General features: G+C 36.0%; 2 protein-coding genes and 1 long non-coding RNA gene across 4 annotated transcripts in view; 2 read left to right on the forward strand and 1 right to left on the reverse strand.

Annotated features, from left to right (window-relative positions):
- Window positions 1–314: 314 nt before the first annotated feature.
- On the forward strand, window positions 315–9,336 carry FN3K (fructosamine 3 kinase). Its single transcript, XM_034408468.3, has 6 exons — window positions 315–605; window positions 3,179–3,330; window positions 3,764–3,855; window positions 5,367–5,443; window positions 5,842–5,964; window positions 7,254–9,336. Exons 1-6 carry the CDS (start codon window positions 465–467, stop codon window positions 7,590–7,592), a joined length of 924 nt encoding a protein of 307 aa, XP_034264359.2. The 5' UTR covers window positions 315–464; the 3' UTR covers window positions 7,593–9,336.
- LOC117660420 (uncharacterized) lies at window positions 2,837–15,847 on the reverse strand. The gene is made up of 3 exons (XR_004589632.2): window positions 15,677–15,847; window positions 4,817–5,021; window positions 2,837–3,830 (listed from the first exon to the last, which is right to left on the reverse strand). It is a non-coding gene; the product is annotated as an uncharacterized LOC117660420 (long non-coding RNA).
- Window positions 15,739–25,010, forward strand: part of TBCD (tubulin folding cofactor D) — a 146,906-nt gene continuing 137,634 nt past the window's right edge. The window contains exons 1-4 of one of the 2 annotated variants that reach the window (XM_060688645.2): window positions 15,739–15,997; window positions 20,153–20,383; window positions 23,086–23,136; window positions 24,677–24,774. In XM_060688645.2, coding sequence (XP_060544628.2) covers window positions 20,191–20,383; window positions 23,086–23,136; window positions 24,677–24,774 — 342 coding nt within the window. In that variant the 5' untranslated portion in view covers window positions 15,739–15,997; window positions 20,153–20,190. Of the gene's footprint in view, window positions 16,223–20,152; window positions 20,384–23,085; window positions 23,137–24,676; window positions 24,775–25,010 lie in introns of both variants that reach the window. The other variant, XM_060688646.2, reaches the window with a different exon arrangement.

Below are 25,010 nucleotides of genomic sequence, written 5' to 3' on the forward strand. Positions count from 1 at the left end.
TAGCTGGTTACTATCGTGTAACCTAGTTTCAAATAAAAAGGGAAGGAGTTAAAAAAAAGCGCCACCAAAAACCTAATATTGACAAACTAGAATGATCAAGCGCTCTCGGCGGGCTTCCAGAGGCTCTCCGACTCCCCCTCGTTAGCGGCGTTAAGAACCCACTTTATTGCAAGAATGGCTGTTTTTTTTTAAAAAAAACTTGCTTTTCAAGCCTACGGCCGTTCTGCTTTCCTTTGCACTAGAACCGCTACCTTGCATAGCGAGCGTCAGTCCTGCAGCGCCCACTAACCGAGTCCTCCTATCCTCCCGCCCCGTCCTCCGCGCCCGGCCTGCAAAGTTACGCTATATGGTTTCTTGCGGTTCAGTTTACGTTTGGCCGCAAAGAGATAAAAGAGCCGTAATACGAACGTCCGCTCGTCACCGAAGGCAAGAATCCGAAAGAGACAAGGCGGCATTTCACAACCATGGAAAACCTGCTGAAATCTGAACTGAAAACCACCGTTTTGAAGCTCTTGGGTGGCTCAAGAGGAGGGTGCATATGCCAAGGACAAGCCTACGAGACCGACGGAGGACGAGTGTTTGTTAAAAGCAACACCAAGCCCCAGGTTGACGATACTGTGGCGACAGCTCTGTTAGCTACTTAAAATACTGCAGCTGGGAAAGCTCGGGGACTGGGAGGGCAATCAGCTGGTAGAGGCGGCGATAGACACCTTGTGACACAGCTGTTTTGTTTTGCTCCCTGTCGTTTTTACGGCTTGCAATAAGGGTGCACAGGATGGGCGAAGCGAATTCCGTTTTTAAGGGGCGTTTCGATTTTCTCCGCGGCTTGATCTGCATCTGTTTGGCGGTGGGTGGGTGGGTGGTGAAATCAGCGGTAGTAGTCCTGGAAATTTGCACCAATTAACTAATTCGCTCGTCTGCTCTAATCCTCATGGAATCTCCCACTGAGTCTCGCTGGCCACTTAATGCGATTAAACCAAATTAAGCAAACATTTGATTACATTTTAGCACCTGCACATTATTATTATTATTTTTTTGGTGATGGAAACCTATCTCCTGCCTTGTCATTCTTTCAAAGCACTTTCGGTACTGGGAATTTACATTAACAATAATAGCTTGTATGCTGTCTCACCTAAGGACAGAACAATCAAAGAAATTACAATAAAATCCATCAATAAAGTCAAACGCTAATTATTTTCTCTGAAAAAAAGAAATTTCATTTTTATATGAAGCAAATATAAAAATACATTTCATCTTTTACAGAATGTTATCATTAGCATTTGGATTTTAAAAAAAAATAATCCTGATTTTTCACATTTTAATCATGATTGCATTCCTTTTAAACCACAGAGTCCTAGTGGGTTGAATATGTACAGAATATATTTACCTTTGCATGTTCTCATTCCAAAGCACATTCTAGTTGATAACCAGTATATCCAAATGTATTCATCTGCTAACAAATGTTTTCTACTATTTTATTAAGAGGAGTTGATAATTCTTCCATTAGCTTATTGCAAGGATGAAAAAACTTGGGTTGATGGTCATAATAGGAGTTATAAGAGCATGCTGTCAGTATTTTCATAAAGAGTCACAAATCACACTTTTATGAGAGGGCAAATTCAGGATTGCTCCTCATCCCATCCATATACTACTATTTTATGTCTGTTTGATAGTTTGTAATTCTCAATTGGGCTAAACATTGCAACACAGAGCAACTTTCTTTTAATGTACCTCAGATGAGCTAATTTACAGAATTCATCCAAAATCTGGGACCTATAATTCCCATGGGACTGAAATTTGGCAAAGTTGTCACCACTTTAACACCACCATCCAACTGCATTTCCCTCCTGTATTTCCCAAAAACCAGTGGCTGCATGGTGCAAGGGAAGATGGACCTCTTTCCTATCCTCTGTTCTATCTTCCTCTGACCCCTGTGTCTAACTGGCAGGTAGCAAGGTGATGGCGAGTGGCCATTGGCTGCTTTGAACCTGAGGCTGAAAACTGAAATCTATTAATGGCTGGTGAAGGCAGAACAAAGGAATGACTTGGATGTCTGCAAGAATAGGGCTACTTGTGAGGTGTGGGCATTCGTGATTGATAGCTGAACTCTCTTCCTTATTGGAGGGAAGGGACCTTAGGGGACAAACCAGAACCCATTTTCTTCCTCACTGGGATGGGGGTGCAGCTCTCTTTGTTCCTTTAGCAAGCAGTTTCAAAGTTCAGTCCAGGAAGAGGAGAGTTGTGAGGGCAGAGGTAAAGGTAAAAGTAAAGGTTCTCCTTGCACATATGTGCTGGTCATTCCCGACTCTAAGGGGCAGTGCTCATCTCCATTTCAAAGCTGAAGAGCCAGCACTGTCCGAAGACGTCTCCGTGGTAATGTGGCCGGCCTGACTAAATGCCAAAGGTGCACAGAACACTTACCTTCCCACCAAAGGTGGTCCCTATTTTTCTACTTGCATTTATTGCATGGTTTTGAACTGCTAGGTTGGCAGAAGCTGGTACAAGTAACAGGAGCTCACCCCGTTACGCAGCACTAGGGATTTGGACCGCTGCACTGCCGACCTTTTGATTGACAAGCTCAGCATCTTAGCCACTGAGCCATCGCATCCCGAGGGCAGAGGAAATAAACCTATATTATATGTGGAAAAAACCCCAATGGGTCCCAGGTTGTCTAGTGTTCTCTAAGGATGTAATTTAGTGCCCCTGTTTCCTTTTGTGGGACACTTCCCCCCCCAAAAAAGGGGGGGTTATAGCTATCCACCATTTTTATTTTCTAAGAATGCCTGTTTGGGCCAGAGACATTTTTTGAAATAAAGATGCTCTGGAGACTGGAACATTGCAGTATGCTCTGATTTCATGTTTATTTATTTTGTTCAGGTTTGTGAATTGAATGAATCTAAAACAAGTAGAATGAACTGAGTGCCTGGTATGTACCAAAGAAAAGGTCTACGGGCACCTATTTCGTAGGTGTTTACTGAGAAACTCTTCTTTCACCTGCCCCTGGGTATTTGGGGTATATTTATTTTTGTTTTGGGGATACAACAGGTTCATATCCATATATATTTAAAGAATTGACTGAATTCTTGAAACACAAATCAGAACAACTCTTTTTTCCTGTCCTGCAAAATCCTAACATGCAACCAAATTTTTATTAAATTATATTCTTCTTTCTGACCAGGCTAGGATTATGCTTGAAGGTGAAATAGCAAGTTTAAGAGAAATTCAGAAAACCAACACCATACGGGTTCCTCAGCCAATTAAAGTGATGGATCTTCCTGGAGGTGGAGCCGCATTTGCTATGGAGTACATAAAAATGAAAAGCCTCAACAAGTATGTTAAAGGCTTTATTTTAAGATGTTGCTTCTCTAATTAACATCCCTCTTCTTTTAACAATGGCAGTTCTGAAAAGAGTCTGCATGTTACTACCATGAAACAGTGTCTGACTGGGAGCAAAATAATCTTAGGGATCAGGATTTTTATGTTTTCCTGGAGGAGAGAGGGGTGGTGGAAAGCTAAGTGTCCTGAAACCCCTGTCAAGAGATAAAACTATGGACAGAACATTTGTAATAATACTAAGCTTACACCGATTGCTGATGATTAATAAACTATTGAGAGGGTAACGAGAGGCTAATGTGTTGTGCAGATACAGTAATTATTTTCTAAATTATATATGTGTGAGCATGCATGTGTATAAAATCTCTGTTCAGGCTGATTTGGAACCACATGGTCCATAACATTGGAGTTTGTTTTCTTCTCCTTCTAGATATTCAGCAAAACTTGGAGAACAAATGGCAGACCTTCATCTTTACAATAAAGAAAATGGAGAAAAGCTAAGGAAAAAAGAACAAACAATTGGTACAGTATAGTTCTTATGAACTAGGAGTTACTAATAATTAACAGATTTTGAGCACAACTTTAGATGGAAGCTGATGTAATTATTAGAGCTCATGGGCCTAAAGATAGATAGATGATAGATAGATAGATAGATAGATAGATAGATAGATAGATAGATAGATAGATAGATAGATGATGGGTAGATAGATAGGTAGGTAGGTAGATAGATAGATGATTGATAGATAGATAGATGATAGATGATAGATAGAATTACCATATTTTTCACTCCATAAGATGCACCTGACCATAAGATGCATCTAGGTTTAGAAGAGGAAAACAAGAAAAAAAAATCAGGTGGAGCCTGAGAGGACCACAGATAGGTGGCCTCTCATGTGCCAGCTCTGCCTATTGAGTCCTGCACTGCAGAAAAGAGATAGAAGAGGTGGGGTTCAATACTGTAAAAGAACCCCACTGCTGCAGCCCGGCTGCTATTCACCAAAGGACCAGCACTGCCCACCTTTTTTGGGGGGCAAAAAAAAAGTGTGTCTTATGGAGCGAAAAATACGGTAATATGCTTCCCTTTACTTTTTTCTTTATAATATTGCTATTTGCTTCTGTTCTGTCAGAAAATGGACATTATTATTGATTTTGAAAAAGTATATGTGCAAAACAAACCTGATCAGGCATAAGTCCAATGTATTTTATAGTACTTAACTCCAAGATTTTCAATTCTTGTACTGTACAATATAGGTAGTTCTCATTTACCAATAAAGGAGATTATTTGTAACTCAGAGTTTAAATGAGGGACCCTTGGTGTCCCCTGAGCTAGGCTGCTTTCTTGCAGATGTTCATTACCCAAACTAGATAAATCATCAGGGCTAGTTGCTAGCCCTAGAATTGGTGATATTACCTAGGTTGAATAATGAAATGTCTGTAAGAAAAGAACTCGGACAACATCAAGGACCCCTCAGTTCTCACTTACCATCTACAGTTGAGACTGCAATTTTGTTGCTAAGTGATGTGGTCATAAGTGAAACCTCACATGACTGCAGCTGCCTTATGACATCAGTTCTTCAGTTCCTGCATGGTCATTAAGCGAATCACTATGGGTTAAGCACAATGTCACATGATCTTGATTTGCAACTTCCTGCCAGCTTCCCCACTGACTTGCTTGTTAGAAGTTGGCTCTGAAATCACAAATGGATGGTGGTCACATTACCATTGGATGTTGCAACTTTCGTAAACGTGTGCCAGTTTCCAATCTCATGAATTCAGGGACACCATGAAGCCTGCAACGTAGAGGACTGGTTGGTCTTAAGTCTCCATTTTTAGTGCTGTGGTAACATTGGAACAGTCACTGAACATGTGGTTGAAAGTGAGGATATCTGTATTCCATCTAAGGCTGCAGTATGAAAACTATTTCTTGATACGGAACTCAGTAGGATTCATTTATGAGTTGCTCAATAAGTAGAGAAAATAAGTGCTTCTATTTTACTGCTTGCAGTTTTATTTTTGTAAGTTTATTTTGCTAGGAGTAGGCCAGACAGAACCTAATTATGTGGATAAATTTGGATTTCATCAGGTCACCTGCTATGGCAATATAACTCAGGTAAGTTCTTTGATCAAAATATATGATATAAGATATTAAGAGTGCTAATTGTAAAACTATTATCTCCTTCTAGACTACTGAACTTAAATTATTTAGATATTTTTATACCTGGCGGGTGTAAGGAAGAAAGGGAGTAAATATTTTCTTAAATAGTTGCAATCATTTTGTTTTGTGACCTGCATCTAAAGCCCAACATTACTTCCAGCATCTTAATTGGCCATACAATTTTTTTTTTTTTTTTGTAAATAGAACATAGAATTTTTGTATCCATGTTTTGCTAAGGGACATTGTGGCTGGATTTTTGCAATTGCCACAAAAATCAAGTTTTTAAAGAAGGTGATTTTATACTGTAGTTGATAAGTTCATAGCATCATTTTCCTACTAGTTTTATTTTGCAGGTCAACGAGTGGCAAAATGACTGGCCTACTTTTTTTATTCGACACCGCCTCCAAGCCCAAATGGATTTAATAGAAAGAGATTATGGAGACAGAAAAGCAAGAGAGTTGTGGGAACAGCTAAAGGTAGGAAGAAAATGTTAGAATGTTACATTAAAGCAAATGAAAATAACAAGAGTACTTGCCTCTGCAGAAGCTAAAATTCAATTGAGCATTTCTGACTCTAATCATTCTACCAGCATTTAGCATATTATAACTATGAGATTTTTTTTCCCCAAGAAAAAGATCTATTTATAGTTTAATTTAGATGTTGCTCTTTAACGTATTTTTTCTAGCTACGATTTGATTGCTGTACAATCCTTTTGGGATGACTTGGATGTAATTTTTATTTCTTTTCAACCCCATTATAAAAATGAAATGTAAGAAATGGGTGTATATAAATCAGAACTGAAACTTCTTAACTTGAAAGGAGAGCCCAAACTTGGTCTATCCCAGTGGTGGGTTTCTACTGGTTCACCCCAATTCGGGTGAATCAGTAGCGGCAGCGGAAGGCGCTGCCCACCTGCCCAGACGTCATCACAGACGCTCTGCACATGCGCAGAAGGTTCTGTGCATGCGCAGAAATGCCACGCGCGAGTGAAGCAAGCACATGCACGCTCACAGTTCCGAACTGGTAGTGAAGGTAAGTGAAACCCACTACTGGTCTATCCTAAACTTTTGTGATGTTTGAGACCACACTGCCCTAAGCCACTCTGTGGCTTGTTTCTGACTTTCCATATGGGTGAATTCAGACTTTGGGAAATGTAAATCATGATGGAATGAAATATTATATAAAGTCAGTCAGTTAGCTAATTTTAATGTAACAATACTGAAGTGTTAGGTTTGAACCCAGTGTCAGTTTCCTTTTAGTTCTTCAACCCCTGCCTTCTTTATCTAATGATCCTGTTCCATTCATAATATGGAACTGCATTTCATACAACTGTACTAACTTTGATATTATTTGCATTTTTTTAAAAAAAATTGATTTAATGGAGTTGTTCTTTCTCTTACTCATTCTGTCTTAGCCCCCCACCTCATAATAGCCTGTGATCTAAAACCATTCTGAAACCAGTAGAAGATACTCAAAGGAAATTACAAACATTGTCCCAAGTGTTAAAAAATCCCATCCTATCTATTTCACTTTATTAGACTAAGTCATAGTTCTAAGTCATAGAAGCCCAATGTTGCCAGTAAAAGCAACAAAATTTGTAATATATCCAGTTTGTAAAACTAGGGTTAAAAAATAAAAAAAGAACATTTAGAATCTGTTTGTATATTCTGCTATTTGTCTTATAGTTTTCTCAGTTTAAAAAAAAAAAAAAATCTTTGGTCACTTTTTAAGCTATGTGTTTTTATGATGTTTTTTTTTTTTACAGCCAAGGATTCCAGAAATGTTTCATGACATTCAAATAATTCCTGCACTTGTTCATGGTGACCTGTGGTCAGGAAATGTAGCTGAAGATGACTATGGACCAATTGTCTTTGACCCATCTTGTTTCTATGGCCATTCAGAATTTGAACTTGCAATTGCTATGATGTTTGGTGGATTTAGTAGTTCTTTCTTCTCTGCGTATCACAGCAGAATCCCTAAGGCTCCAGGTTTTGAGAAACGTAATGCCCTTTATAAGTTATTTAATTATATAAATCACTGGAACCATTTTGGTACAGAATTTCGGAGACCTTCTCTTACTGTAATGCAAAGCCTTTTAAAATAATTGTCATGCACAATCATTCTTAGTGATTCCCCGTTTGGTACCTGTTGCTTCAAATGCATTGCATTGGAATGGTTACCTAGAAGACAGAGTTAAATTGATGTGGTATACATCTGCTTCTTCACAAAACCTTGCAGTGGGCTTGTAATAATTGCACACTATGATTATCAAATAGTACACAACTAATTATTTCAAAAACAGTTTATCCTCATGTTTCCTTAAATGAACCTGCCCCAGTAATAGCTCTGACAGATATTCAAAATACTGCTTTCATTTTCTCCTCTGCTTACATCTAAGCCAGTTTACAGTTGTCTGCAGGTGTTCTAGTTGTAAAATAATGTTTTCTCTATTTTCCCAACAAGGCTTTCCCCATAAATATATGGCATATTTCATTACAATAGCTGAGGGGATGACTGTGGGTGTTTCCCCTCACCAATATTATGACAATATACTTTGCTGGTGGTTTAGGGACTGATGGATAGCATTTTAATACAGCCATCTATCTTTGCCTTGAATTAAATAAATGTTTAATGGCTTGGAATTCAGGATATTACACATATCTGGAGTATGCCAGATTGGAAATGGCTACAATATGCCACATATGTACTGATTATGCCATTCCCTTTTAGGAAACTTTATTATTGATTACCTTGTGCCAACACGTCAAAAACAGTGTATTGGCTGTTAGGACTTATGGATAGTCAACTGGAAAAGACTTGTGGAAGATCATTTTTGTGCATAGTATCTGCAGTGAGATAAGTATATGTACAAAGATGGAGAGATTCTGAAATATCCACGATAGAGGAGTGGTTAGTAAAGATGATGGATTTGCAGAAATGGCAAAACTTACTTGCTTGATCAGGGAGAAGACAAGTATAATTATGAGTGACTGGAAACCCTTTATGGACTTTTTGCTGAAAACTGGAAAACAATGAAGTAGTGATTTATGGAGTTGATGATTACAAAGGGAAGATATGGGAAGAAAGGAATTATGTTATAACCTTGGAGGAGGAGGATAGAAGGTAATTATTTTGTAACTGCTGTAAAGAAGATTGGAGCCAATCTTTTATATATGTTCTTTTTTCCTACTTTTCTTTCTTCTATCTTTTTTTTATTCAGTCACTTGCCTTGCTCCCTTTTTTTAGTTCTTTTTATTTTGTTTACATTTATGTTTGCTTTTACCATTGTATAAAATACTAAATTTTATACAATAAATTTAGTAAAGTCACAAGCATACACAATGCTTTTGATATTTTAATTTTAATTCTTACTGACTCAGTTAGTATAGTGATCCAAAAGAAATCATGGTTAATGAAGTTTCACACTTCATATCTTTCCATTTTCTCTCTCTATAAGAAGAATTACATTAAAATGTTGAAAAATAGAGAATATTAGTCATTGATTTCCATGCCACTTCAGGATTCATTTGACTGCTATGTGGCATTTATATACTGTATTTCATTTGAAAAATTACTCTTAAGGTCTCCTTTCCTTTAGAAAATAAATTGCATTGTTATTTTATAACAATAGATTTTTGCAGTTTAGGGTTTAGCATCTCTCAAATACCTTTACAAAATAGGATGTTGAAAATAATTAACTATCTTTGAAATGTATATTAGATATGCCTATATGGTAAATGAAATACAAATGATTTTAGAGAAAATTACTTTATAATAGTTGATGGTCTCAAAATTATGCACTAACATAGCTGAACTATTTATTGAAATAAAATATTCAATATCTATAATTGTTCTGCTTTTTCTAAAAAGATCTCGTTATTACATTTTTAAGGGGGTATGCTAGTAAGATTACTTAGTAATATTGAGTCCAGTGAATTCCCAGATTAGTCTGGATAGGTTCTTGTTTGTAATATTGTAACACTAGTTGTTTTTTTGTTCTCTTTTTTTTTTATCACAAGATAAAGTTATGGATAAGCTCACAATATGTAATCCTTAATAATACACAATTTGAATAAGAGTTGTTGTACATATAATATAAAATCAAAAGAAAGCAAAGCCTTATTTACATCATTTGAAACTAGAGTTCTTCTAACTATAAATTCAGGTATTTCAGTTCTTAATAGCGTGATAATAAAATTGGAGTTTCTCCACATTTGGGATACTTTATCCTTGTTCAAACTTAATTGCAAGGCAAGTAAGGTGGAGGGAATGGGCTACACTCCAAATAAAAAAACCTCACCTTATTTGGAGCCTATAGGCTAGATATTTCTTTCACTTTCATTTTAACAGCTTAGTAAATAGGATTGAATATGACCTCCATAAAATATATAGGAATATTTAAAGAAGAAAAAGTGGGAAAACAAAGAATCTTCTGCCCTCTCTCATTGAATAGGAAATTGGGATTTGATGGTCTCAATGACAGCTCTGGTTCGGTGGGTCTATGACTCTACATTTTGTCCTCTTATTAATCTCAAGGGGAATAGGACACAAACAAGAAACTGCTCTTCTCTCTTAAAATTTATAGCTAATCATGGTTTTGCCTTGTATTAATCAGTAATATAGTTGTTCTACATTTTGAAGGCTTGAATTGTAGAGGAGTAGCTGAGTCATGAAATGAAGATTAAATGGCAATATACAGTTTCTATAAATCACTCAGAGATAAACGTGTTGTATGATTAATGCCTGCTTGTAAATATAAGTATATTTTTACTTAGAAAGGCAGTTATTTTTTGGGGGGGGTGTTCAGAAAGTGGTTTGTTTTACATCAGTTGTTCCTAACCTTCGGGTGCAGTAGTAAAAGGTTGAAGGGAAGTGAAAAGGAAAAAAGACCTATTCTCTCTTCCAGAATAAGACTATAAATTTCCAACATCAACCTAGATTGAACCCTTATGACCAAATCAGTGATAAGGCTAAAATGATAATTAGACAGTTTTTTTTTTTAATTAAAAGAGATGACAGTGGAGTATGATTTTTTGTTTAGGCGACAATGAATAGAAAGGGGAAGTTTAAATTTTCCTCCCTGATACACTTTAGATGAAATCCTATCACTTCCCAGCACCCCCCCCCCCTTTCATTGAGGTCTTCCTTCCTGGGATCAACAGCAATTATACAGAATTTCCTTTTAATTTCCCTTGAAACATCCTGTTTACATCTCTCAAACTCTGGTAACCTTAATGTGAAGCTCCTAGTGATTAACATTCCTAAAATGGAAATTTGGAAGTACTTATCAAGCTTTATAAGCAATTTGTCACAGATCAAATCACTATGATGTGAACTTAAAGCAATTCACTTATCTTTCTATTCCACAGAAATATCTAGGATAAATAAAAATGAAATCTTCAAAGCCGTGTTATATCTTAAGAAATCTTGGCAAACAAGATTTTAAGCTTCAACAATTATTTAAATATGGTCATGCTAGATCAAAGAAAAATCCCACCACTGATTATTTTGTTGTACCCTCAGTGAGAGATGATGCCCTTGTGGTCAGAATGAACCTAAGAATTTATCACATGTATTTTTCCCACTGCCTTTTCTATACTAGTTTACATATATGTATATTGTACTCCCTTGCAACCTCCTCCCCACAATATCTTTTTATGGGAGGCGGAGCATTTGCTACCAGTAGTTTAGTAGTTTAGAATTCTACCATTATCTTTAGATTTGTTAAGTTTCTATCTACAATGATTTCCATAGGAAACCACAAGATGTCCTAATGATTTTATACAATCTATTAAGGCAATATATCAGCAACAAACAGCACAAGTAATAATTAATGGTAATTTAACGGAAACTTTCAATATAGAAAAGGGAACAAGACAAGGATGTCTTTATCTCTATTATTGTTTATTTTGACTCTGGAATTTTTGTTGAATAAAATACGTGGTTCAGATAAAATAAGGGGAATTAAAATTAGGAATGAGGATTACAGGGTATGAGCATTCGCAGACGACCTGGTTGTGACTTTGACCCAACCAATAAATTTGGTTATAGGTTTAACGGATATAATTAACCAATATGGACAAGTGTCTGGATTTAAAATTAATGCAGGGAAAACGAAGATAATAATTAAAAATATGGTTACAAGTCAAAAATAAGAAATTGAAAGAATAACAGGATTTGAATCAGTTAAGAAGGTTAAATATTTAGGGGTTTATATTACAACATCAAATGCGAAATTATATAAGTGTAATTATGAAATAGTGTGGCAAAAAATCCAGAAAGAGATGGAAAGTTGGAAAAAATTGCAATTATCATTGCTGGGAAGGATAGCTGCAGTAAAGATGAATATTTTGGCAAAGTTTTTATTTCTTTTCCAAATGATACCAATACTGAAAAAAGGTGGAAATTTGAACGAATGGCAGAAGGGTATTACTAATTTTGTGTGGGCAGGAAAGAGACCAAGGATAAAACGAAAAATAATGCAAGATATACGTAAAGAGGAGGTCTCAAAATGCCTAATTTAAGATTGTATTATGAGGCAGCTGTGCTCTCAGCAATTAGTGATTGGATTAATTTAACAGAAGAGAGAATATTGAATATTGAAGGGTACGATTTGTTATATGGATGGCATGCATATTTACTATATGATAAAAAGGTGGATAAGAATTTTAAAAGTCATATATTAAGAAATGCATTATTACAGGTATGGAAAAAGTATCAATATAAATTAAATAATAAATTATCTGTTTGAACAATACCTAGACATATGATAGAGAATATAAGTGTGGAGCAGAAATAAGATGTGACTACTTATAAAGAGCTTCTTATTCTGGAAAGAGGTATATTGCAATTAAAATCTTTAGAGGTATTAAAGGAAGAAAGGAAAATTCAAACCTGGTTTCAGTATGGGCAATTGTATACTAGGAAAGAAGATCAGAAAATTGGCATTTTGCAAAATGAAGAAAACTTAATAAAACAAATCAGAGATCAAAGTCCAATGCATATTAAAAGGTTGTATAATGCACTGATAGAAATAGATTCAGAAACTGAGTTAGTGAAGGATTGTATGATAAAATGGGCACAAAACTTTGGGGAATCAATACCTATGGATGTATGGGAGAAAATATAAGTTAGAAATGTGAAGTTTACTCAAGCCCAAAATCTAAGAGAAAATTTCTACAAAATGTTTTATAGATGGCATTTAGATCCCCAAAAGCTAGCCTGTATGTACCCGAGTTTACAACCTACATGTTGGAGATGTAAATGTGATGATGCAACGTATTTTCATGTATGGTGGACATGTAAGAAAATTAAGGCATTTTGGATTAAGATATGATGGATTATACAAAATATTCTTAAAAGGAAGATAAAATTTACTCCACAGTTGTTTTTATTGGGTATAATTGAAGGATGTACAGTTATAGAGACTAATCTGATTTTCAATTTAATAACGGCAGCCAGACTTTTAGTGGCGCAATATTGGAAGAAGGAAGAAATACCTACTATTGAAGAATGGACATTAAAAGTAGCTAATTTGGCGGAGATGGCTAAAATTTCTGCATGTTTGAAGGACTGTTCGAATGAAAGATATGTACCGGAATGGAGAAGATGGATTGACTATATACAAAACAAATATGGGACTAAAAAGTTGCAAATAGCTTATGAATGAATTATTTAGATGATTTTTCTTTTTACTTTGATATTTTAGTACTTATGGCGGAGTTAAAGAGTAAGGGGAAGTTAAGAGTTTATAGTTAGTTTGCTTATGTTAGATTATGTTTGTTAAATGCAATACCCTGTATTTTGCTCTGGGAAGTCGGGGGGGGGGGGAGGGAGGGAGAGGGGAAGGGGGGGAATTTGTTTGTAAAACATCTTAAAACTTTTCAATAAAAAAAAAGATGTCCTAATGATAATATTATTGTCTTTTTTCTCTCTTTTACCATCCTTTATTTTGTTTTATTCTATTTTGTTTATACTGTTTAATATTTTAAATTTTTATATGACATGTTATATTTGGTATTAAGCAATATCAAATATAACAAATGTCATATAAAACCTAAAATAAATAAACAGTGTAAAACACAATAGAAACAGAAATTTTCTTAAAATAGAAATTTTAAGAAAACTTAATAAGATTTCAAGTCATAATTATATAAATATTGTCAGGCTAAATCAGATGTCCCACTATACTGCCTTCAATAAGATTCAGAAGTTTCCCCTGAAAACCTTGCGGGATATATTTGGATCTCATGAGTAACAACTATAATTTACAAACCTAGCCTTTAGGACAAAATATATCAGAAGATTTCTAGTACATGTGAACAGACATAGCGTTGGTTGAGATATTAGGCATTTTTTTTTCATCCAAACAGAAAATGGCCTTGGTTTTGGTGTTAACATCTGTCTGGTAAAGAAGTGTAAGTTCAGTATGGAACTCCACTGGGCTCCATCTTTGATTAATATTCATTTTATATTTTTAAAGGAACACTTTAGATAAAAATACCTCTGAACATTTAAGTTCATACCTTCATTTCACTACAGGTAGTTCTCAATTAACAACCATTCATTTGATGGTTGTTCAAAGTTACAACGGCACTGAAAACCTGACATGACCAGTTTTTGCACATATGACCCTTTCAGCATTCCCACAGTCATGTGATCAAACTGTGGGTGCTTGGCAATTGGCATGTATATTTATGATGTGTCCTGGCAACCTGGGCTTATCATTTGCAACCTTCTTAGAAAGCTTCTGACAAGCAAAGTCAATGTGGGAAGCCAGATTCACTTAATGATCACATGGCAAAAAAGATCATAAAATGGGACACTATTCATTTAACAACTGTCTTAATTAATTAGCAACAGAAATTTTGGGCTCAATTGTAGTTGAGGACTACTTCTAATGATATCCATATTAAAGGCCTGGAGACTAAAACATATGAAGAATGGTTGCAGGATTTGGATTTGCAGTCTAGAGCCATGATGGCGAACCTATGGCACAGGTGCCAGAGGTGGCATGCAGAGCCAGTTGCTCTTCAGGTTTCCGGCACGCTGGTCAGCTGGTGTTTGTGGGCACCAGAGTGCCGGAAAACAGCCTGGAAAATGGCTGAAAAACAGCCAAAAACGGCCAAAAACCAGGCCATTTTTCGGGCTGTTTTCTGGGTCATTTTTCAGACTGTTTTTGGCCTGAAAATGTCCCCCCCCCAGGCCAAAAAACAGGCATGTGCACACTGGCCAGCTGGTCTTCAGGGTTTCCGGCACTCCAGCGCGTGCACACGCATGCACATGTGTTCCGGTTTGGGCATTCGCTGCCAAAAAGGTTCACCATCACTGGTCTAAAGAAAAGGACTAAGGGGGACATGATAACAGTATTTCAGTATTCGAGGGGCTGTCACGAGGAGGAGGATGCTTTTTCAAAGCATCAGAGGGCAAGACAAGAAACAATGGATGGAAAGTAATCAAGGAGAGAAGCAATCTGGAATTAAGGAGAAACTTCCTAACACTGATGATTATTAACCAGTGGAATAGCTTGCCTTCAGAAGTTGTAGGTGCTTCATCACTGAAAAGACTGGACAGTTACTTGTCTGAAATGGTATAGGATCTCCTGCTTGAGCAGGGAGCTGGACTAGAAGACCTCCAAGATCCCTTCCAGCTCTATTCTATTTTTTTGAATCTTGAAATAGGCGTTTGGCCTTATTGTTATGCGCTCAAAAGCCCGATTGGGTTTATTATCAGGGGATGTCTTATTTTGGGGGAAAACAGGGTATAAATTAATTCAATCTATTATGGCCACCCATAATAGTCTATTTTATTATTGCTAGACTGTTCTTTAATTGAATAAAGTATGTTTTTATTCTGTACATAAATTCACTCATGACTGGGGACCGGCCAATTTATAAGTAGTCTTAGTATAACATGGGTGTGTGAGAAGGGAATTATTATTATTTTTCTAATTTTAGATCCTTTCGTTTCCCGTCCCATCCCACTCCCTAGGCAGATTCAATAATAGACAAAGCAATATAACATCCTTTCTAAAAGACAAAAATACAGCCATGAGTGCATCATCCTGAATTTTCTCCTTCGAAGAAAGGGATTAACTATTCTCCGCCGTTTCTTGTTCGGATTTGCTTACTGATGGGTTTGAGACACACCGTCCCCATCCTTTAACCTTTACTGGCGCGGAGTCTGTACCTTTTCTATAAAATGCATTTGATGAGAAGTTGGTGTAGCGCCCGGCCTGACGCGTGGCAAGCAGCAGCTTTGCTATTTTCGGGATTAAGAGAAAACCGGGCAGAAACGTGAGACCCTCCAAACTCTGGAGAAGACATCCTCCGCGCTCATCGCCAACCCCTGCCAAATTCCTTCCTTTCCGCCCCCTCCCCTTCGTTAGGCTCCTCCCCTCTCCTTCCTCCTGAAGGCAGAATCCTGACGTTTCTAGGCTTTTATTTTGACCCACGCGGGGAGCCGTAGAGCGGAGGCCTGGCTCCACGACGAGCCTCTTTGGTTGTTAAGGTAATGAAAGCTTTGGCGGGGCGAAATGAGGGCCCGTTTACAAGGGATCGTCCGGCCTCTACGAGAGGCGCAGTTGGGAAATCGGGCCGGCTGGAGGGAGATTGGGTCAATGAGAGGCTCGGAGCTTTGTCCTAAAAAAAAGGAGGAGATGTGGTCCGGTCCGCCCAGGCTAGAAGGATGCTGGGTGTCTCCAAGGCGGGGAATTCACTGCTTGTCTCTCAAACGGTCTTTATTCCACAGCCTCTTTCTTAGGAAATACATTAAAATCTTAAGAAATACATCTCGCCAAGGCCTGGCGAGAAATTAAAAGTCAGGGGATCGGGTCTAAGAGTGGTCAGAGGGCTTCAGTTTTTACCCTTGAATATTGGTGCTTCTGCAGTAAATGGTAACACCCAAAAACATCTGCATGAAAGAAGGAAAGAAAGATTGTTCGGTCCTTTGGGTGGCATTTAAAAGCTGCAGGCTTTGCTGTAATGACTATAGCTCAAGATTTTTCCATGACTGTATTTTATTTGCAGAGAGAAAAAAAAAAGGGTTTTTTTCCCCCAGAGCCATCCGATTTCTGCAGATTGAGGATTGAAGGAAGATGCATCCTTCGGGCTTTATAGGGATTCCAGCTAGCAAATGATAATAAAACAGCTAGGATTTTTTTTTAGGCAGATTTTCAAAGGGTGATGCTGAAAAAGCCAGGCAAGCATAGCCATAGGAAAGAATCGGTGCTCACTTAGGCTCATGGAAATCGCTATGCTGCAAATAAGTATTGACTAGATTGGACCCTATTCAAACTGAGACAGCAACCTAAATATGAGTTATTATAAATAAAACGTGGAATGGATTGTGAAAGAAAAATCAAGGGGCCAAAGAAACAGATTAGATGAATTTGGTAATATTTCTTGTTCAGTGAACTTTCTGAAGGTTTATTTATTAGATTTATATCCCGCCCTTGCCTATAGTAGCTGAAGGTGATATACATAGTGCTCCTTCCCTCTCCTATTTCCCCACAACAAACTTGTGTGGGACCCGAAAGTGAATGACTGACCCAAAGACACCAAGTGAAAAGATTATATATGTATGTGGAAATATATATATCTATACACACACACGCACACGCACACACAACCAGTGTTCATGTGTCTATATATGTGGGCAGCCTCAGCCCACACATTGCATTTAGCCTTTGTGATAACAATTGACCGGTAACATCTTTTTATTCTAGAGGTAGTACTTTAATAAAGCTCATTGTACAGAATGTAGCTTGGGGCTACATTCATTTAATTATATAGAATTATATAATTAAAGTCCATTAGTGTAATATTTGTTCATTGATTTATTTAATATGAGAAATAAGGAAATTTAGCATACAGGGAGTCCTCAACTTATGACCACACAAAATTTATGTTGCTAAGTGAGAAACTTGTTAAGTGAATTTTGCCCCATTTTATGACACTTCTTGCCACATTTGTTAAGTGAATCACTGCAGTTGTTACATTAGTAACATGGCTGTCAACTGAATCTTGTTTCCCCAGCAACTTTGCTTCTCAGAAAGTTGCAAAAGGTGATCACATGACCCCGGGATACTGCAACCGTCATAAATGTGAGTCAGTTGTCAAGCATCCAAATGTAAATCATGTGACCGTGGGAATGCCGCAATGGTCATAAGTGTGAAAAATGGTCATAAGTCACTTTTTTCAGTATCATTGTAACTTTGAACAGTGACTAAGCAATCTAGTAAATCAAGGACTATCTGTACTACCATGTAGAAAAAATACATAAGAGTGATAAATTTTTAATTAAGACGTATATTCTCAAAAATACAATTGAAAGTTAAGGCACTTATGTTACCCAAGATAAATTACTAAATTTGATTTCAAATTTGTCAACACTTCTTGATTGTGGTTTACATTTTATATTAGGTTATTGTTTTTATATTTTGTAAGTCATCCAGAGTTATTATTGTGAAATGGAAGGCTACATAAATTTATCTATATCTATATCTATATCTATGTAAAAAGTTAAAATCTCGGGTGTTTTCACGCATCATTATAAATTTGTTAGTTAAAATGTTTAAAATCCTGGCTAAGATCCCAGCTCAGAATCCTCTAAATTCCCAAACAAAAACCTTTTTAAGGTCTTTCAAAAACTCTGTCTGAAATCCTAACCAAAACTTTAAAGGTTAGGTAACGTTTCGACAAGCTCTCTACCTTGTCATCTTCGGGCCTTTATTATCAGTTTAGAAGCTGTGGGTCATGCTTCATTATACTAGCTGCAGCCTGAATGCGTATTAACGGTCCAGTTTTGTCTGGCTCCCTATTACCAACTGTCAACTGCAAAGAGGTAAGAATTCTAGTAGGCATCACAGCACCACTGGTTGCCTGTTGAGATCTTAGCATATCTTCTGGCTTGGTTCTCTCTCTCTCCCTATTGCTAGCTATCAACTGCAAAGAGGAAAGGGTTCTTGTATGCATTACAACACCACTGGTTGCCTGTTGGGATCTCTGCCTATCCTCTGATGTTAAAATTTGAGTTTCCCTCAGTGCAGGTTTCCAAATACTTGATAACCTAGAGGCGTCATCTCGTCTATTCATATTGTGCGGCCTCTTTTTATCTATATCTATATATCTATATCTATTTTTCTTTCTTTTTCGTAGGTTTTATGTGTATTTTTCTTTAGCCAGGTTCTACCTACGTAAACCAATCTATATCTATATATCTATATCTATATCTCTGCAAGAATATAGCCCATTCTCATACATAAATGACATAACTAAAATGCCATTGATATATTGGTGTACCTAGATACAATTTGCATTAGTTGTATCTTATTGTGCTTTTAAATTGCAGAGCCACTGGGGATCATTTGACACAGTACAACAAATAAATAAACAGTATCAATAGCTTTCTGATCAGGGTGGATAAAAATAAATGATTTTTTTAAAAAAAAAATAAAAAAAATCAGATTTTTTTGATTTAAATTGGTTTTTTTTTATTTTTATCGAATTTATTTTAATAAAAAACTTTTGGGGTAAAAATCTATCGTAAGATAGTTTTCTATTTAAGATACATAAATAATTTAGCTTATTCAGCATGAAATGGAGCTTAGTTATGTAGCATGAGGCTGTATATTCTGCAACACTGGGACTATCGGTGAGTCAACAGTGGTCAAAGGAGTAGCAGAGATGACAGTTGCTCTTTAAAAATTATGATTTAAATCGAGTTGATTTAAATTAAGCCTTTTTACTAGTGATTTAAATCATGATTTAAATTGTGATTTAAATCAACTCGATTTAAATCAAATCCACCCTGTTTCTGATCCTGTTACAATATATCCATGGCCCATTGCTTCAATCTCAGTCATCTTTCCTTTTAAATAAACTTACTGTAATTTAACATTTTATCCAATTTAATAGATGAGGCATTGTAATTTATCTGATTTCCATTTCTTTTTGGGGACATTCCATTTCCCCCCCAAAATGCTCTTATTTATAAATGATATTTACTATCTATGAATTTCAACGGATCTTAATTATGTCAGTATCCATTATTATGTAAATATAGGAAAACCAAGAAAAAGGTCTCATACATCATTAAAGCTCCAATTATTTGCTGTGGATGTTCTTAATCTTCTGTTTTATTATGACCCTTTTCTAAATCTACTTTATGGATTAAAGCTGGACCCTTTGCAAACTTCCTCATAGTTAAAGCTTCTCCGAAATTTATTTATGCACAAAACCAGTGATAACTAGATATTGCAGATAGTACTCTTGTAGCTCCATAATATGGAAATTTAGAAAAAGAGAAGGGAGGGAAATTGTCACATATTTTAACTTTTCTTTGTATGTTACTGTTAATTGTCTATTTTGAAGATAAAATAGTCGTAGTCCAGTTCAGATCAAAAAGTCTTAGATATCACTGAAATGGAGTGAGGTCTAATGAAATGGATTTGTTTAATGACTTTGTGATTCACTTAACCACATTGATTCAGTTAATGACTGTGGCAAAAAAGGTAAAATTGGGCACAACTCACTTACCAACCGTCTTCCTTTATAACAGAAGGTCCATTTCCAATTGTGATAATAAGGATTACCTGCACTTCTGTTATGGATTTTTATTATTGAAACAAATTAATGGTTCTAACTCTAACTTTAATTTTAATAGGGTTTTATTTTGCTAGAAAATAATTCATCATAAAGGAGATGGTTTTAAATGAGATAAACAATGATGGGTGCGATCAAGAGGACAACAAATGCTTGGAGCCTGATGTCATCGCGAAAGGAAACATACTTGAAAGTTTTACAGAGAGTCAAGAAACGAAGGAGTTGATTAATAATCTTAGATTGGTATATAAAGACCTGATACGGCGAGAAAAAGTTCTTGAAAAATTTAGAGGTAAGAGATAATATTTTAAAATAAAAGTTAAAAACATGAAAATCAATCTTGGTCAGGATCTTTATTAGAAATATGTGTGTGTGTTGGTATAAATCATTGGAAATGTTATTTCCATTGTTTGGCAAGTAGTATATTGTAAAAGTAACCAGTTAAGACTATTCATCTCCCTTTATTTACTAACTCAATAGGACTGCAATCCTAAATATTTTTCCAGTTCATCAGTAAAGTAGAACATAAATCTGAATATAAAATTCTTTTAGTCTCAGCCTGGTAACTTTTTCTACTAAAATGAACTCTTAAATTCTCATTAGGAAGGGTAATGACTTGGTTGGGATTCACAGAGGAGCACACTGTTCTGAAACCTCTTCCTCATCTTTTTAATTTTAATTATTTTATTCTTGTTTGTAACTGTTTTACAATAATGTTTATATAAAGCTTTTTTGTTTTTATGTCTATTTGTACACTGCCCAGAATCAATGAGATGGATGGATGGATGGATGGAAGGGGGGGGGGGGGAGAGAGAGAGAGAGAGAGAGAGAGAGAGAGAGAGAGAGAGAATGTAAAATGACTTCCTACCTATACTATTGTTATTATTGCTTCATTTTATTAATAGCAGACATATTTGTTTTTAAAGAATGAATTATTTTAATGTTTCATACAAAGCAGTATTGCAGAAGATTTCTGATAGCTATAAGATTATTATTGTTTTCTTGTATGCTATTTTGCATTTATGAGATTTATTTCCAGAAAAGGTTTTGGTGCTGAAAGTTTCTTGCATTTTCTTTATTTAGATTAAAGTCTATGTTTCATTTATATAGAAATGAATCCACCAGTATTTTTTTTACAGTAAACCTCTATGGGCTTAGCTTTAAAGTTTCTTGTTTTCCTTTATATAGAAGACACCTTTTGGTGTCTGCTAGGTAATTATTTGCAAAAGTATTCTTAAACTATTGCATTTAATAGCTGATGGGGCTGATTAAAAATTGATGGACTGCTAAAAGTTTTAATAATAAAGGTAACATTTAAGATCCTAGCTTATTAAATATGTAGTCCCATAATATCCTAAATTATTCTGAAAATTGTTTGATCCCATTCGAACAAATATTTGAGAGATATTGAGTGAGGGGCTGTAGAGAAATTGGGAAAGTAGTAAAGCACTGCTCTATAAAATTTATTCCATTAACAGAACAATAATGAAGATCTTAGCCTTTGCTTTTATGCTAACTTTGTTCCTTCATAATCTTTTTATGGTATGATAGTAAATCTTACTAATACTGTAATACAAGTAGTCTAACAAATGTTCATTCAGCAACTATTCAAAGTTATGACAGTGCTGAAAAAGAAGATTTATAACTGGTCCTTGAACTTATTCCATTTTAGCTTTCCTACAATCATGTGATAGCAATTTGGGACCTTAGCAATCAGTGCACATTTTGTACGGTTGCAGCGTCCCATGGTCATTTGTTCACCATTTACATCAGAAGCCAGCTTCTTATAGGCCAAGTTAGTGGGAAAATTGGCAGGAAGGTGGAAGTCACAGTCATGTAACGCTGTGCTAAATGTCCATGGGATATTCACTTAATGACTGCAGCCGGAACTGATGTCATAAGTCAGGCACTGACACATGATGTTTCACTTTATGATCATGTTGCTTTGCGATAGATTTGTCAATCCCATTTTCAATCTACCTGTAAATGTTTTAGTAAGTCATGTTTAAAAAGTCAATCTAATACATCACTAACTTAATTAGAATGAAGATTTGTATCTTGGTTGTTATATTCCTGCAGGTGATAAATACGATTTAAGAATAACCCAGTGTTGTAGACTTCACCAACTTTTTGCTACTTTAAGGCTTGAGTTATATTATTCTATGTTGATTTTATGCTGCTTCTTTTATTTTTGTTTTTAATCCTGTATTAGCCGCCCAGAGTTGCAGTTCACAAGTTGGGTAGCCATATAAATGATTTTCTTTCATTTATTCATTCATTCATTCCCCACCTTTATTATTTTTACAAATAACTAAAGACAGCAAACGTATCCAACACACCTTCCTCCTTTCCTCCACAACAACAACCCTGTAAAGTGAGTTGGACTGAAAGAGAATGACTGGTCCAAAGTCACCCAGCTGGATTTCATAGCTAAGATGGGACTAGAACTCATGGTCTCCCAGTTTCTAACCTGGTGCCTTAACCCAAATATATATGATAGTTAAAAGCATATTTTGTTTAGCTTGCTTATTCAGTAGTTAGTCATTTTTTAAATTTATCTTGGATTGCCACCTAGTGATGATTTGTCATATTACAGTAGTTGCTGCAATAGTATATACAATCTTAATTTCCCTGAAGTTTTCAGAATAGAGAAATACAGATGTTATATTATGGCCCTGTGTATTACTTCCTGTAGAGGTGAATTTCTCTATTCTTATGCAGCGTGTATCCGGTGTAGTGTTTTCAGTTTCACTGAATACCAGGAGGCAGGCAGTATGTCTTGACAAATTCCAAACAGAATTCCAGAATTCTAGGAGTTGAAGTCCACAAATCTTAAAGTTACTAAGGTTGGAGACCCTGCTTTAAAAAATCACAGCAGGCTTACTTAGTTCAAAATCTTAGGGAAGACTTTTCTTAATGCCAAAGCATCGATGTGTCATTTTCATGTTAGAAAATTGCTTGATAACTGGGTATGGTTTTTTTGTTTGTTTTCAGTTATAATGGATAAATACCAGGAACAGCCTCATCTTTTGGATCTTCATTTAGGTAAATATTGAGATTCTGTAAATGTCTGATAAAATCTCATTTTTTTATTAGCATGGATGATACTGATTTTTTTCTTCTTCTTAAGAGTGTGTGGTAGACAATTCTTTCTAATCCAGTGTTTGGGACTCTTCTGTCTAGAATACATGTGTCTCTGAAAGCAGCTTTACTTAAAGAAATTGATCCACCTCCAGTTTCATATCATTAATAGAGATCAAGACAAGAATGAGAATAGGAAAGAACAGTTTAATTTTTCAGTAAATATCCATCTAGAAAATGAACTCATCCCAGAGGCTTTGGGGGGGACTTTTTGTTTCCAATGTGAAAAATCTCTTTCTCTTTCTCTCTCCCCCTCCCCCCATGTAGAAATTGTGATTATTTTGTTGAAAGCATGGTACAATTCTCTTGTTACTTTGTAAGGCAAGTTTATATCGAAAAATAAGCAATGCATGTCTGGGGGTCAAAAGATGGGGATCTTTTGAATTTTCACAGAGAGATGGCAAGTGCTTTTTGCCAAGCATGTGCCCCATTTGTGTTGTAGGCCAACTCTACTCTTTCTGTTAAAAGTGTGCGTAGAACATTTATTTCTATCTTACGGATACTTTCCTGACAAATGAACTCAGATCAGGCAAGAATTAATCATAATCTGATCAGGAGAATTTAGTCAGCATCTGGAAAAACCAAATTCAGATCTAGAGATGTCTGTCAACAGATTGTGTGTCATCATCCTAATATTGTATTTGCTGATTATGTACCATGAAGTCATTTCCAACTCTCAGTGACTATATAGATTTTCTCCATGATCAGCGTACCATTATCCAATATTAAGATTACAGTATTAGGGCTGAAATAGGATAGTGGAACATTGTGATACCACATTTATCTTCCTTTGCCTGTTTTCCTTGGTCTGACACAATCTGGTAGCCAGACCATTGCATTCTCTTATCTTTTTTATTATACTGCATTTGGTCTTTCAGATCAGCATTGATGAATTAAAATGTACCATAAATAACATTTTGCTTTAAACAAATGATGATCAAGACTATAGTTGAAGTGTGATAGAATCACAAAACTGGAATGGTCCTTAGAACTCGGTTAGTTCAACCCCCTGCTCAGTACAGGAACCACTAGAGCATCTCTGGCAGATGACAGACATTGGCCTTTCTCTGAAGACCCTTAGCCAAAAAACAAAACAAAACAAAACAAAACAAAAAACCTTCACTACTTTATGTGGCAGGTTATTCCGCCAACTCACCATTCATACAGCTAGAAGGTTTCGGTGGATATCTGTTCCCTTCAACCTTGGCTCTGGTTCTTCCCTTTGGGCAGTAGGGAATAAGTCCAATCTCTCCCTCTACTTTGTGACAACATTTCATATATCTGAAGAAAGCCACTGTGTCAGATAGTAACAGCAACATGTGTTTTCCATGAAACAAATTAGGTAATGCATTTTGATACTTATTATGAGCTTGTTTAGCGGGAGACAAAAAAGCCAAGTAACTTTTCCCTTATCACCTCACCCATTTCTTTATATTTTCTCTAGAGTGGATGTTGAATTCGTTGCTAGATATTATCCGACATGAAGCATCTCCTCCTCCTCTAATTCATCTAGCCTTTCAGTTTCTCTACATTATTTCAAAGGTAAAATTAAATTTTAATATAATAGTAATATGGCTTTACTGCTATACTCTCAAATTAGATAAAAGAGGAACAATCATTCATAAAATAGTTATTGTCAAATGAATGGTTTGGAACACTGAGAGTCTGTACTTTTGCAGTGGTTTATGGAGAGGATATATCCATAAAGGACTAGGCTTTATAGAATTGCTCTTTCATAGTCTGCAATTGAAAAGTTAGTAGTAGTTAAATAAACTCCA

This window comes from Pantherophis guttatus, chromosome 2, assembly GCF_059756535.1.
Source record: "Pantherophis guttatus breed Tessera chromosome 2, ASM5975653v1, whole genome shotgun sequence".
Classification (NCBI taxonomy): domain Eukaryota; kingdom Metazoa; phylum Chordata; class Lepidosauria; order Squamata; family Colubridae; genus Pantherophis; species Pantherophis guttatus.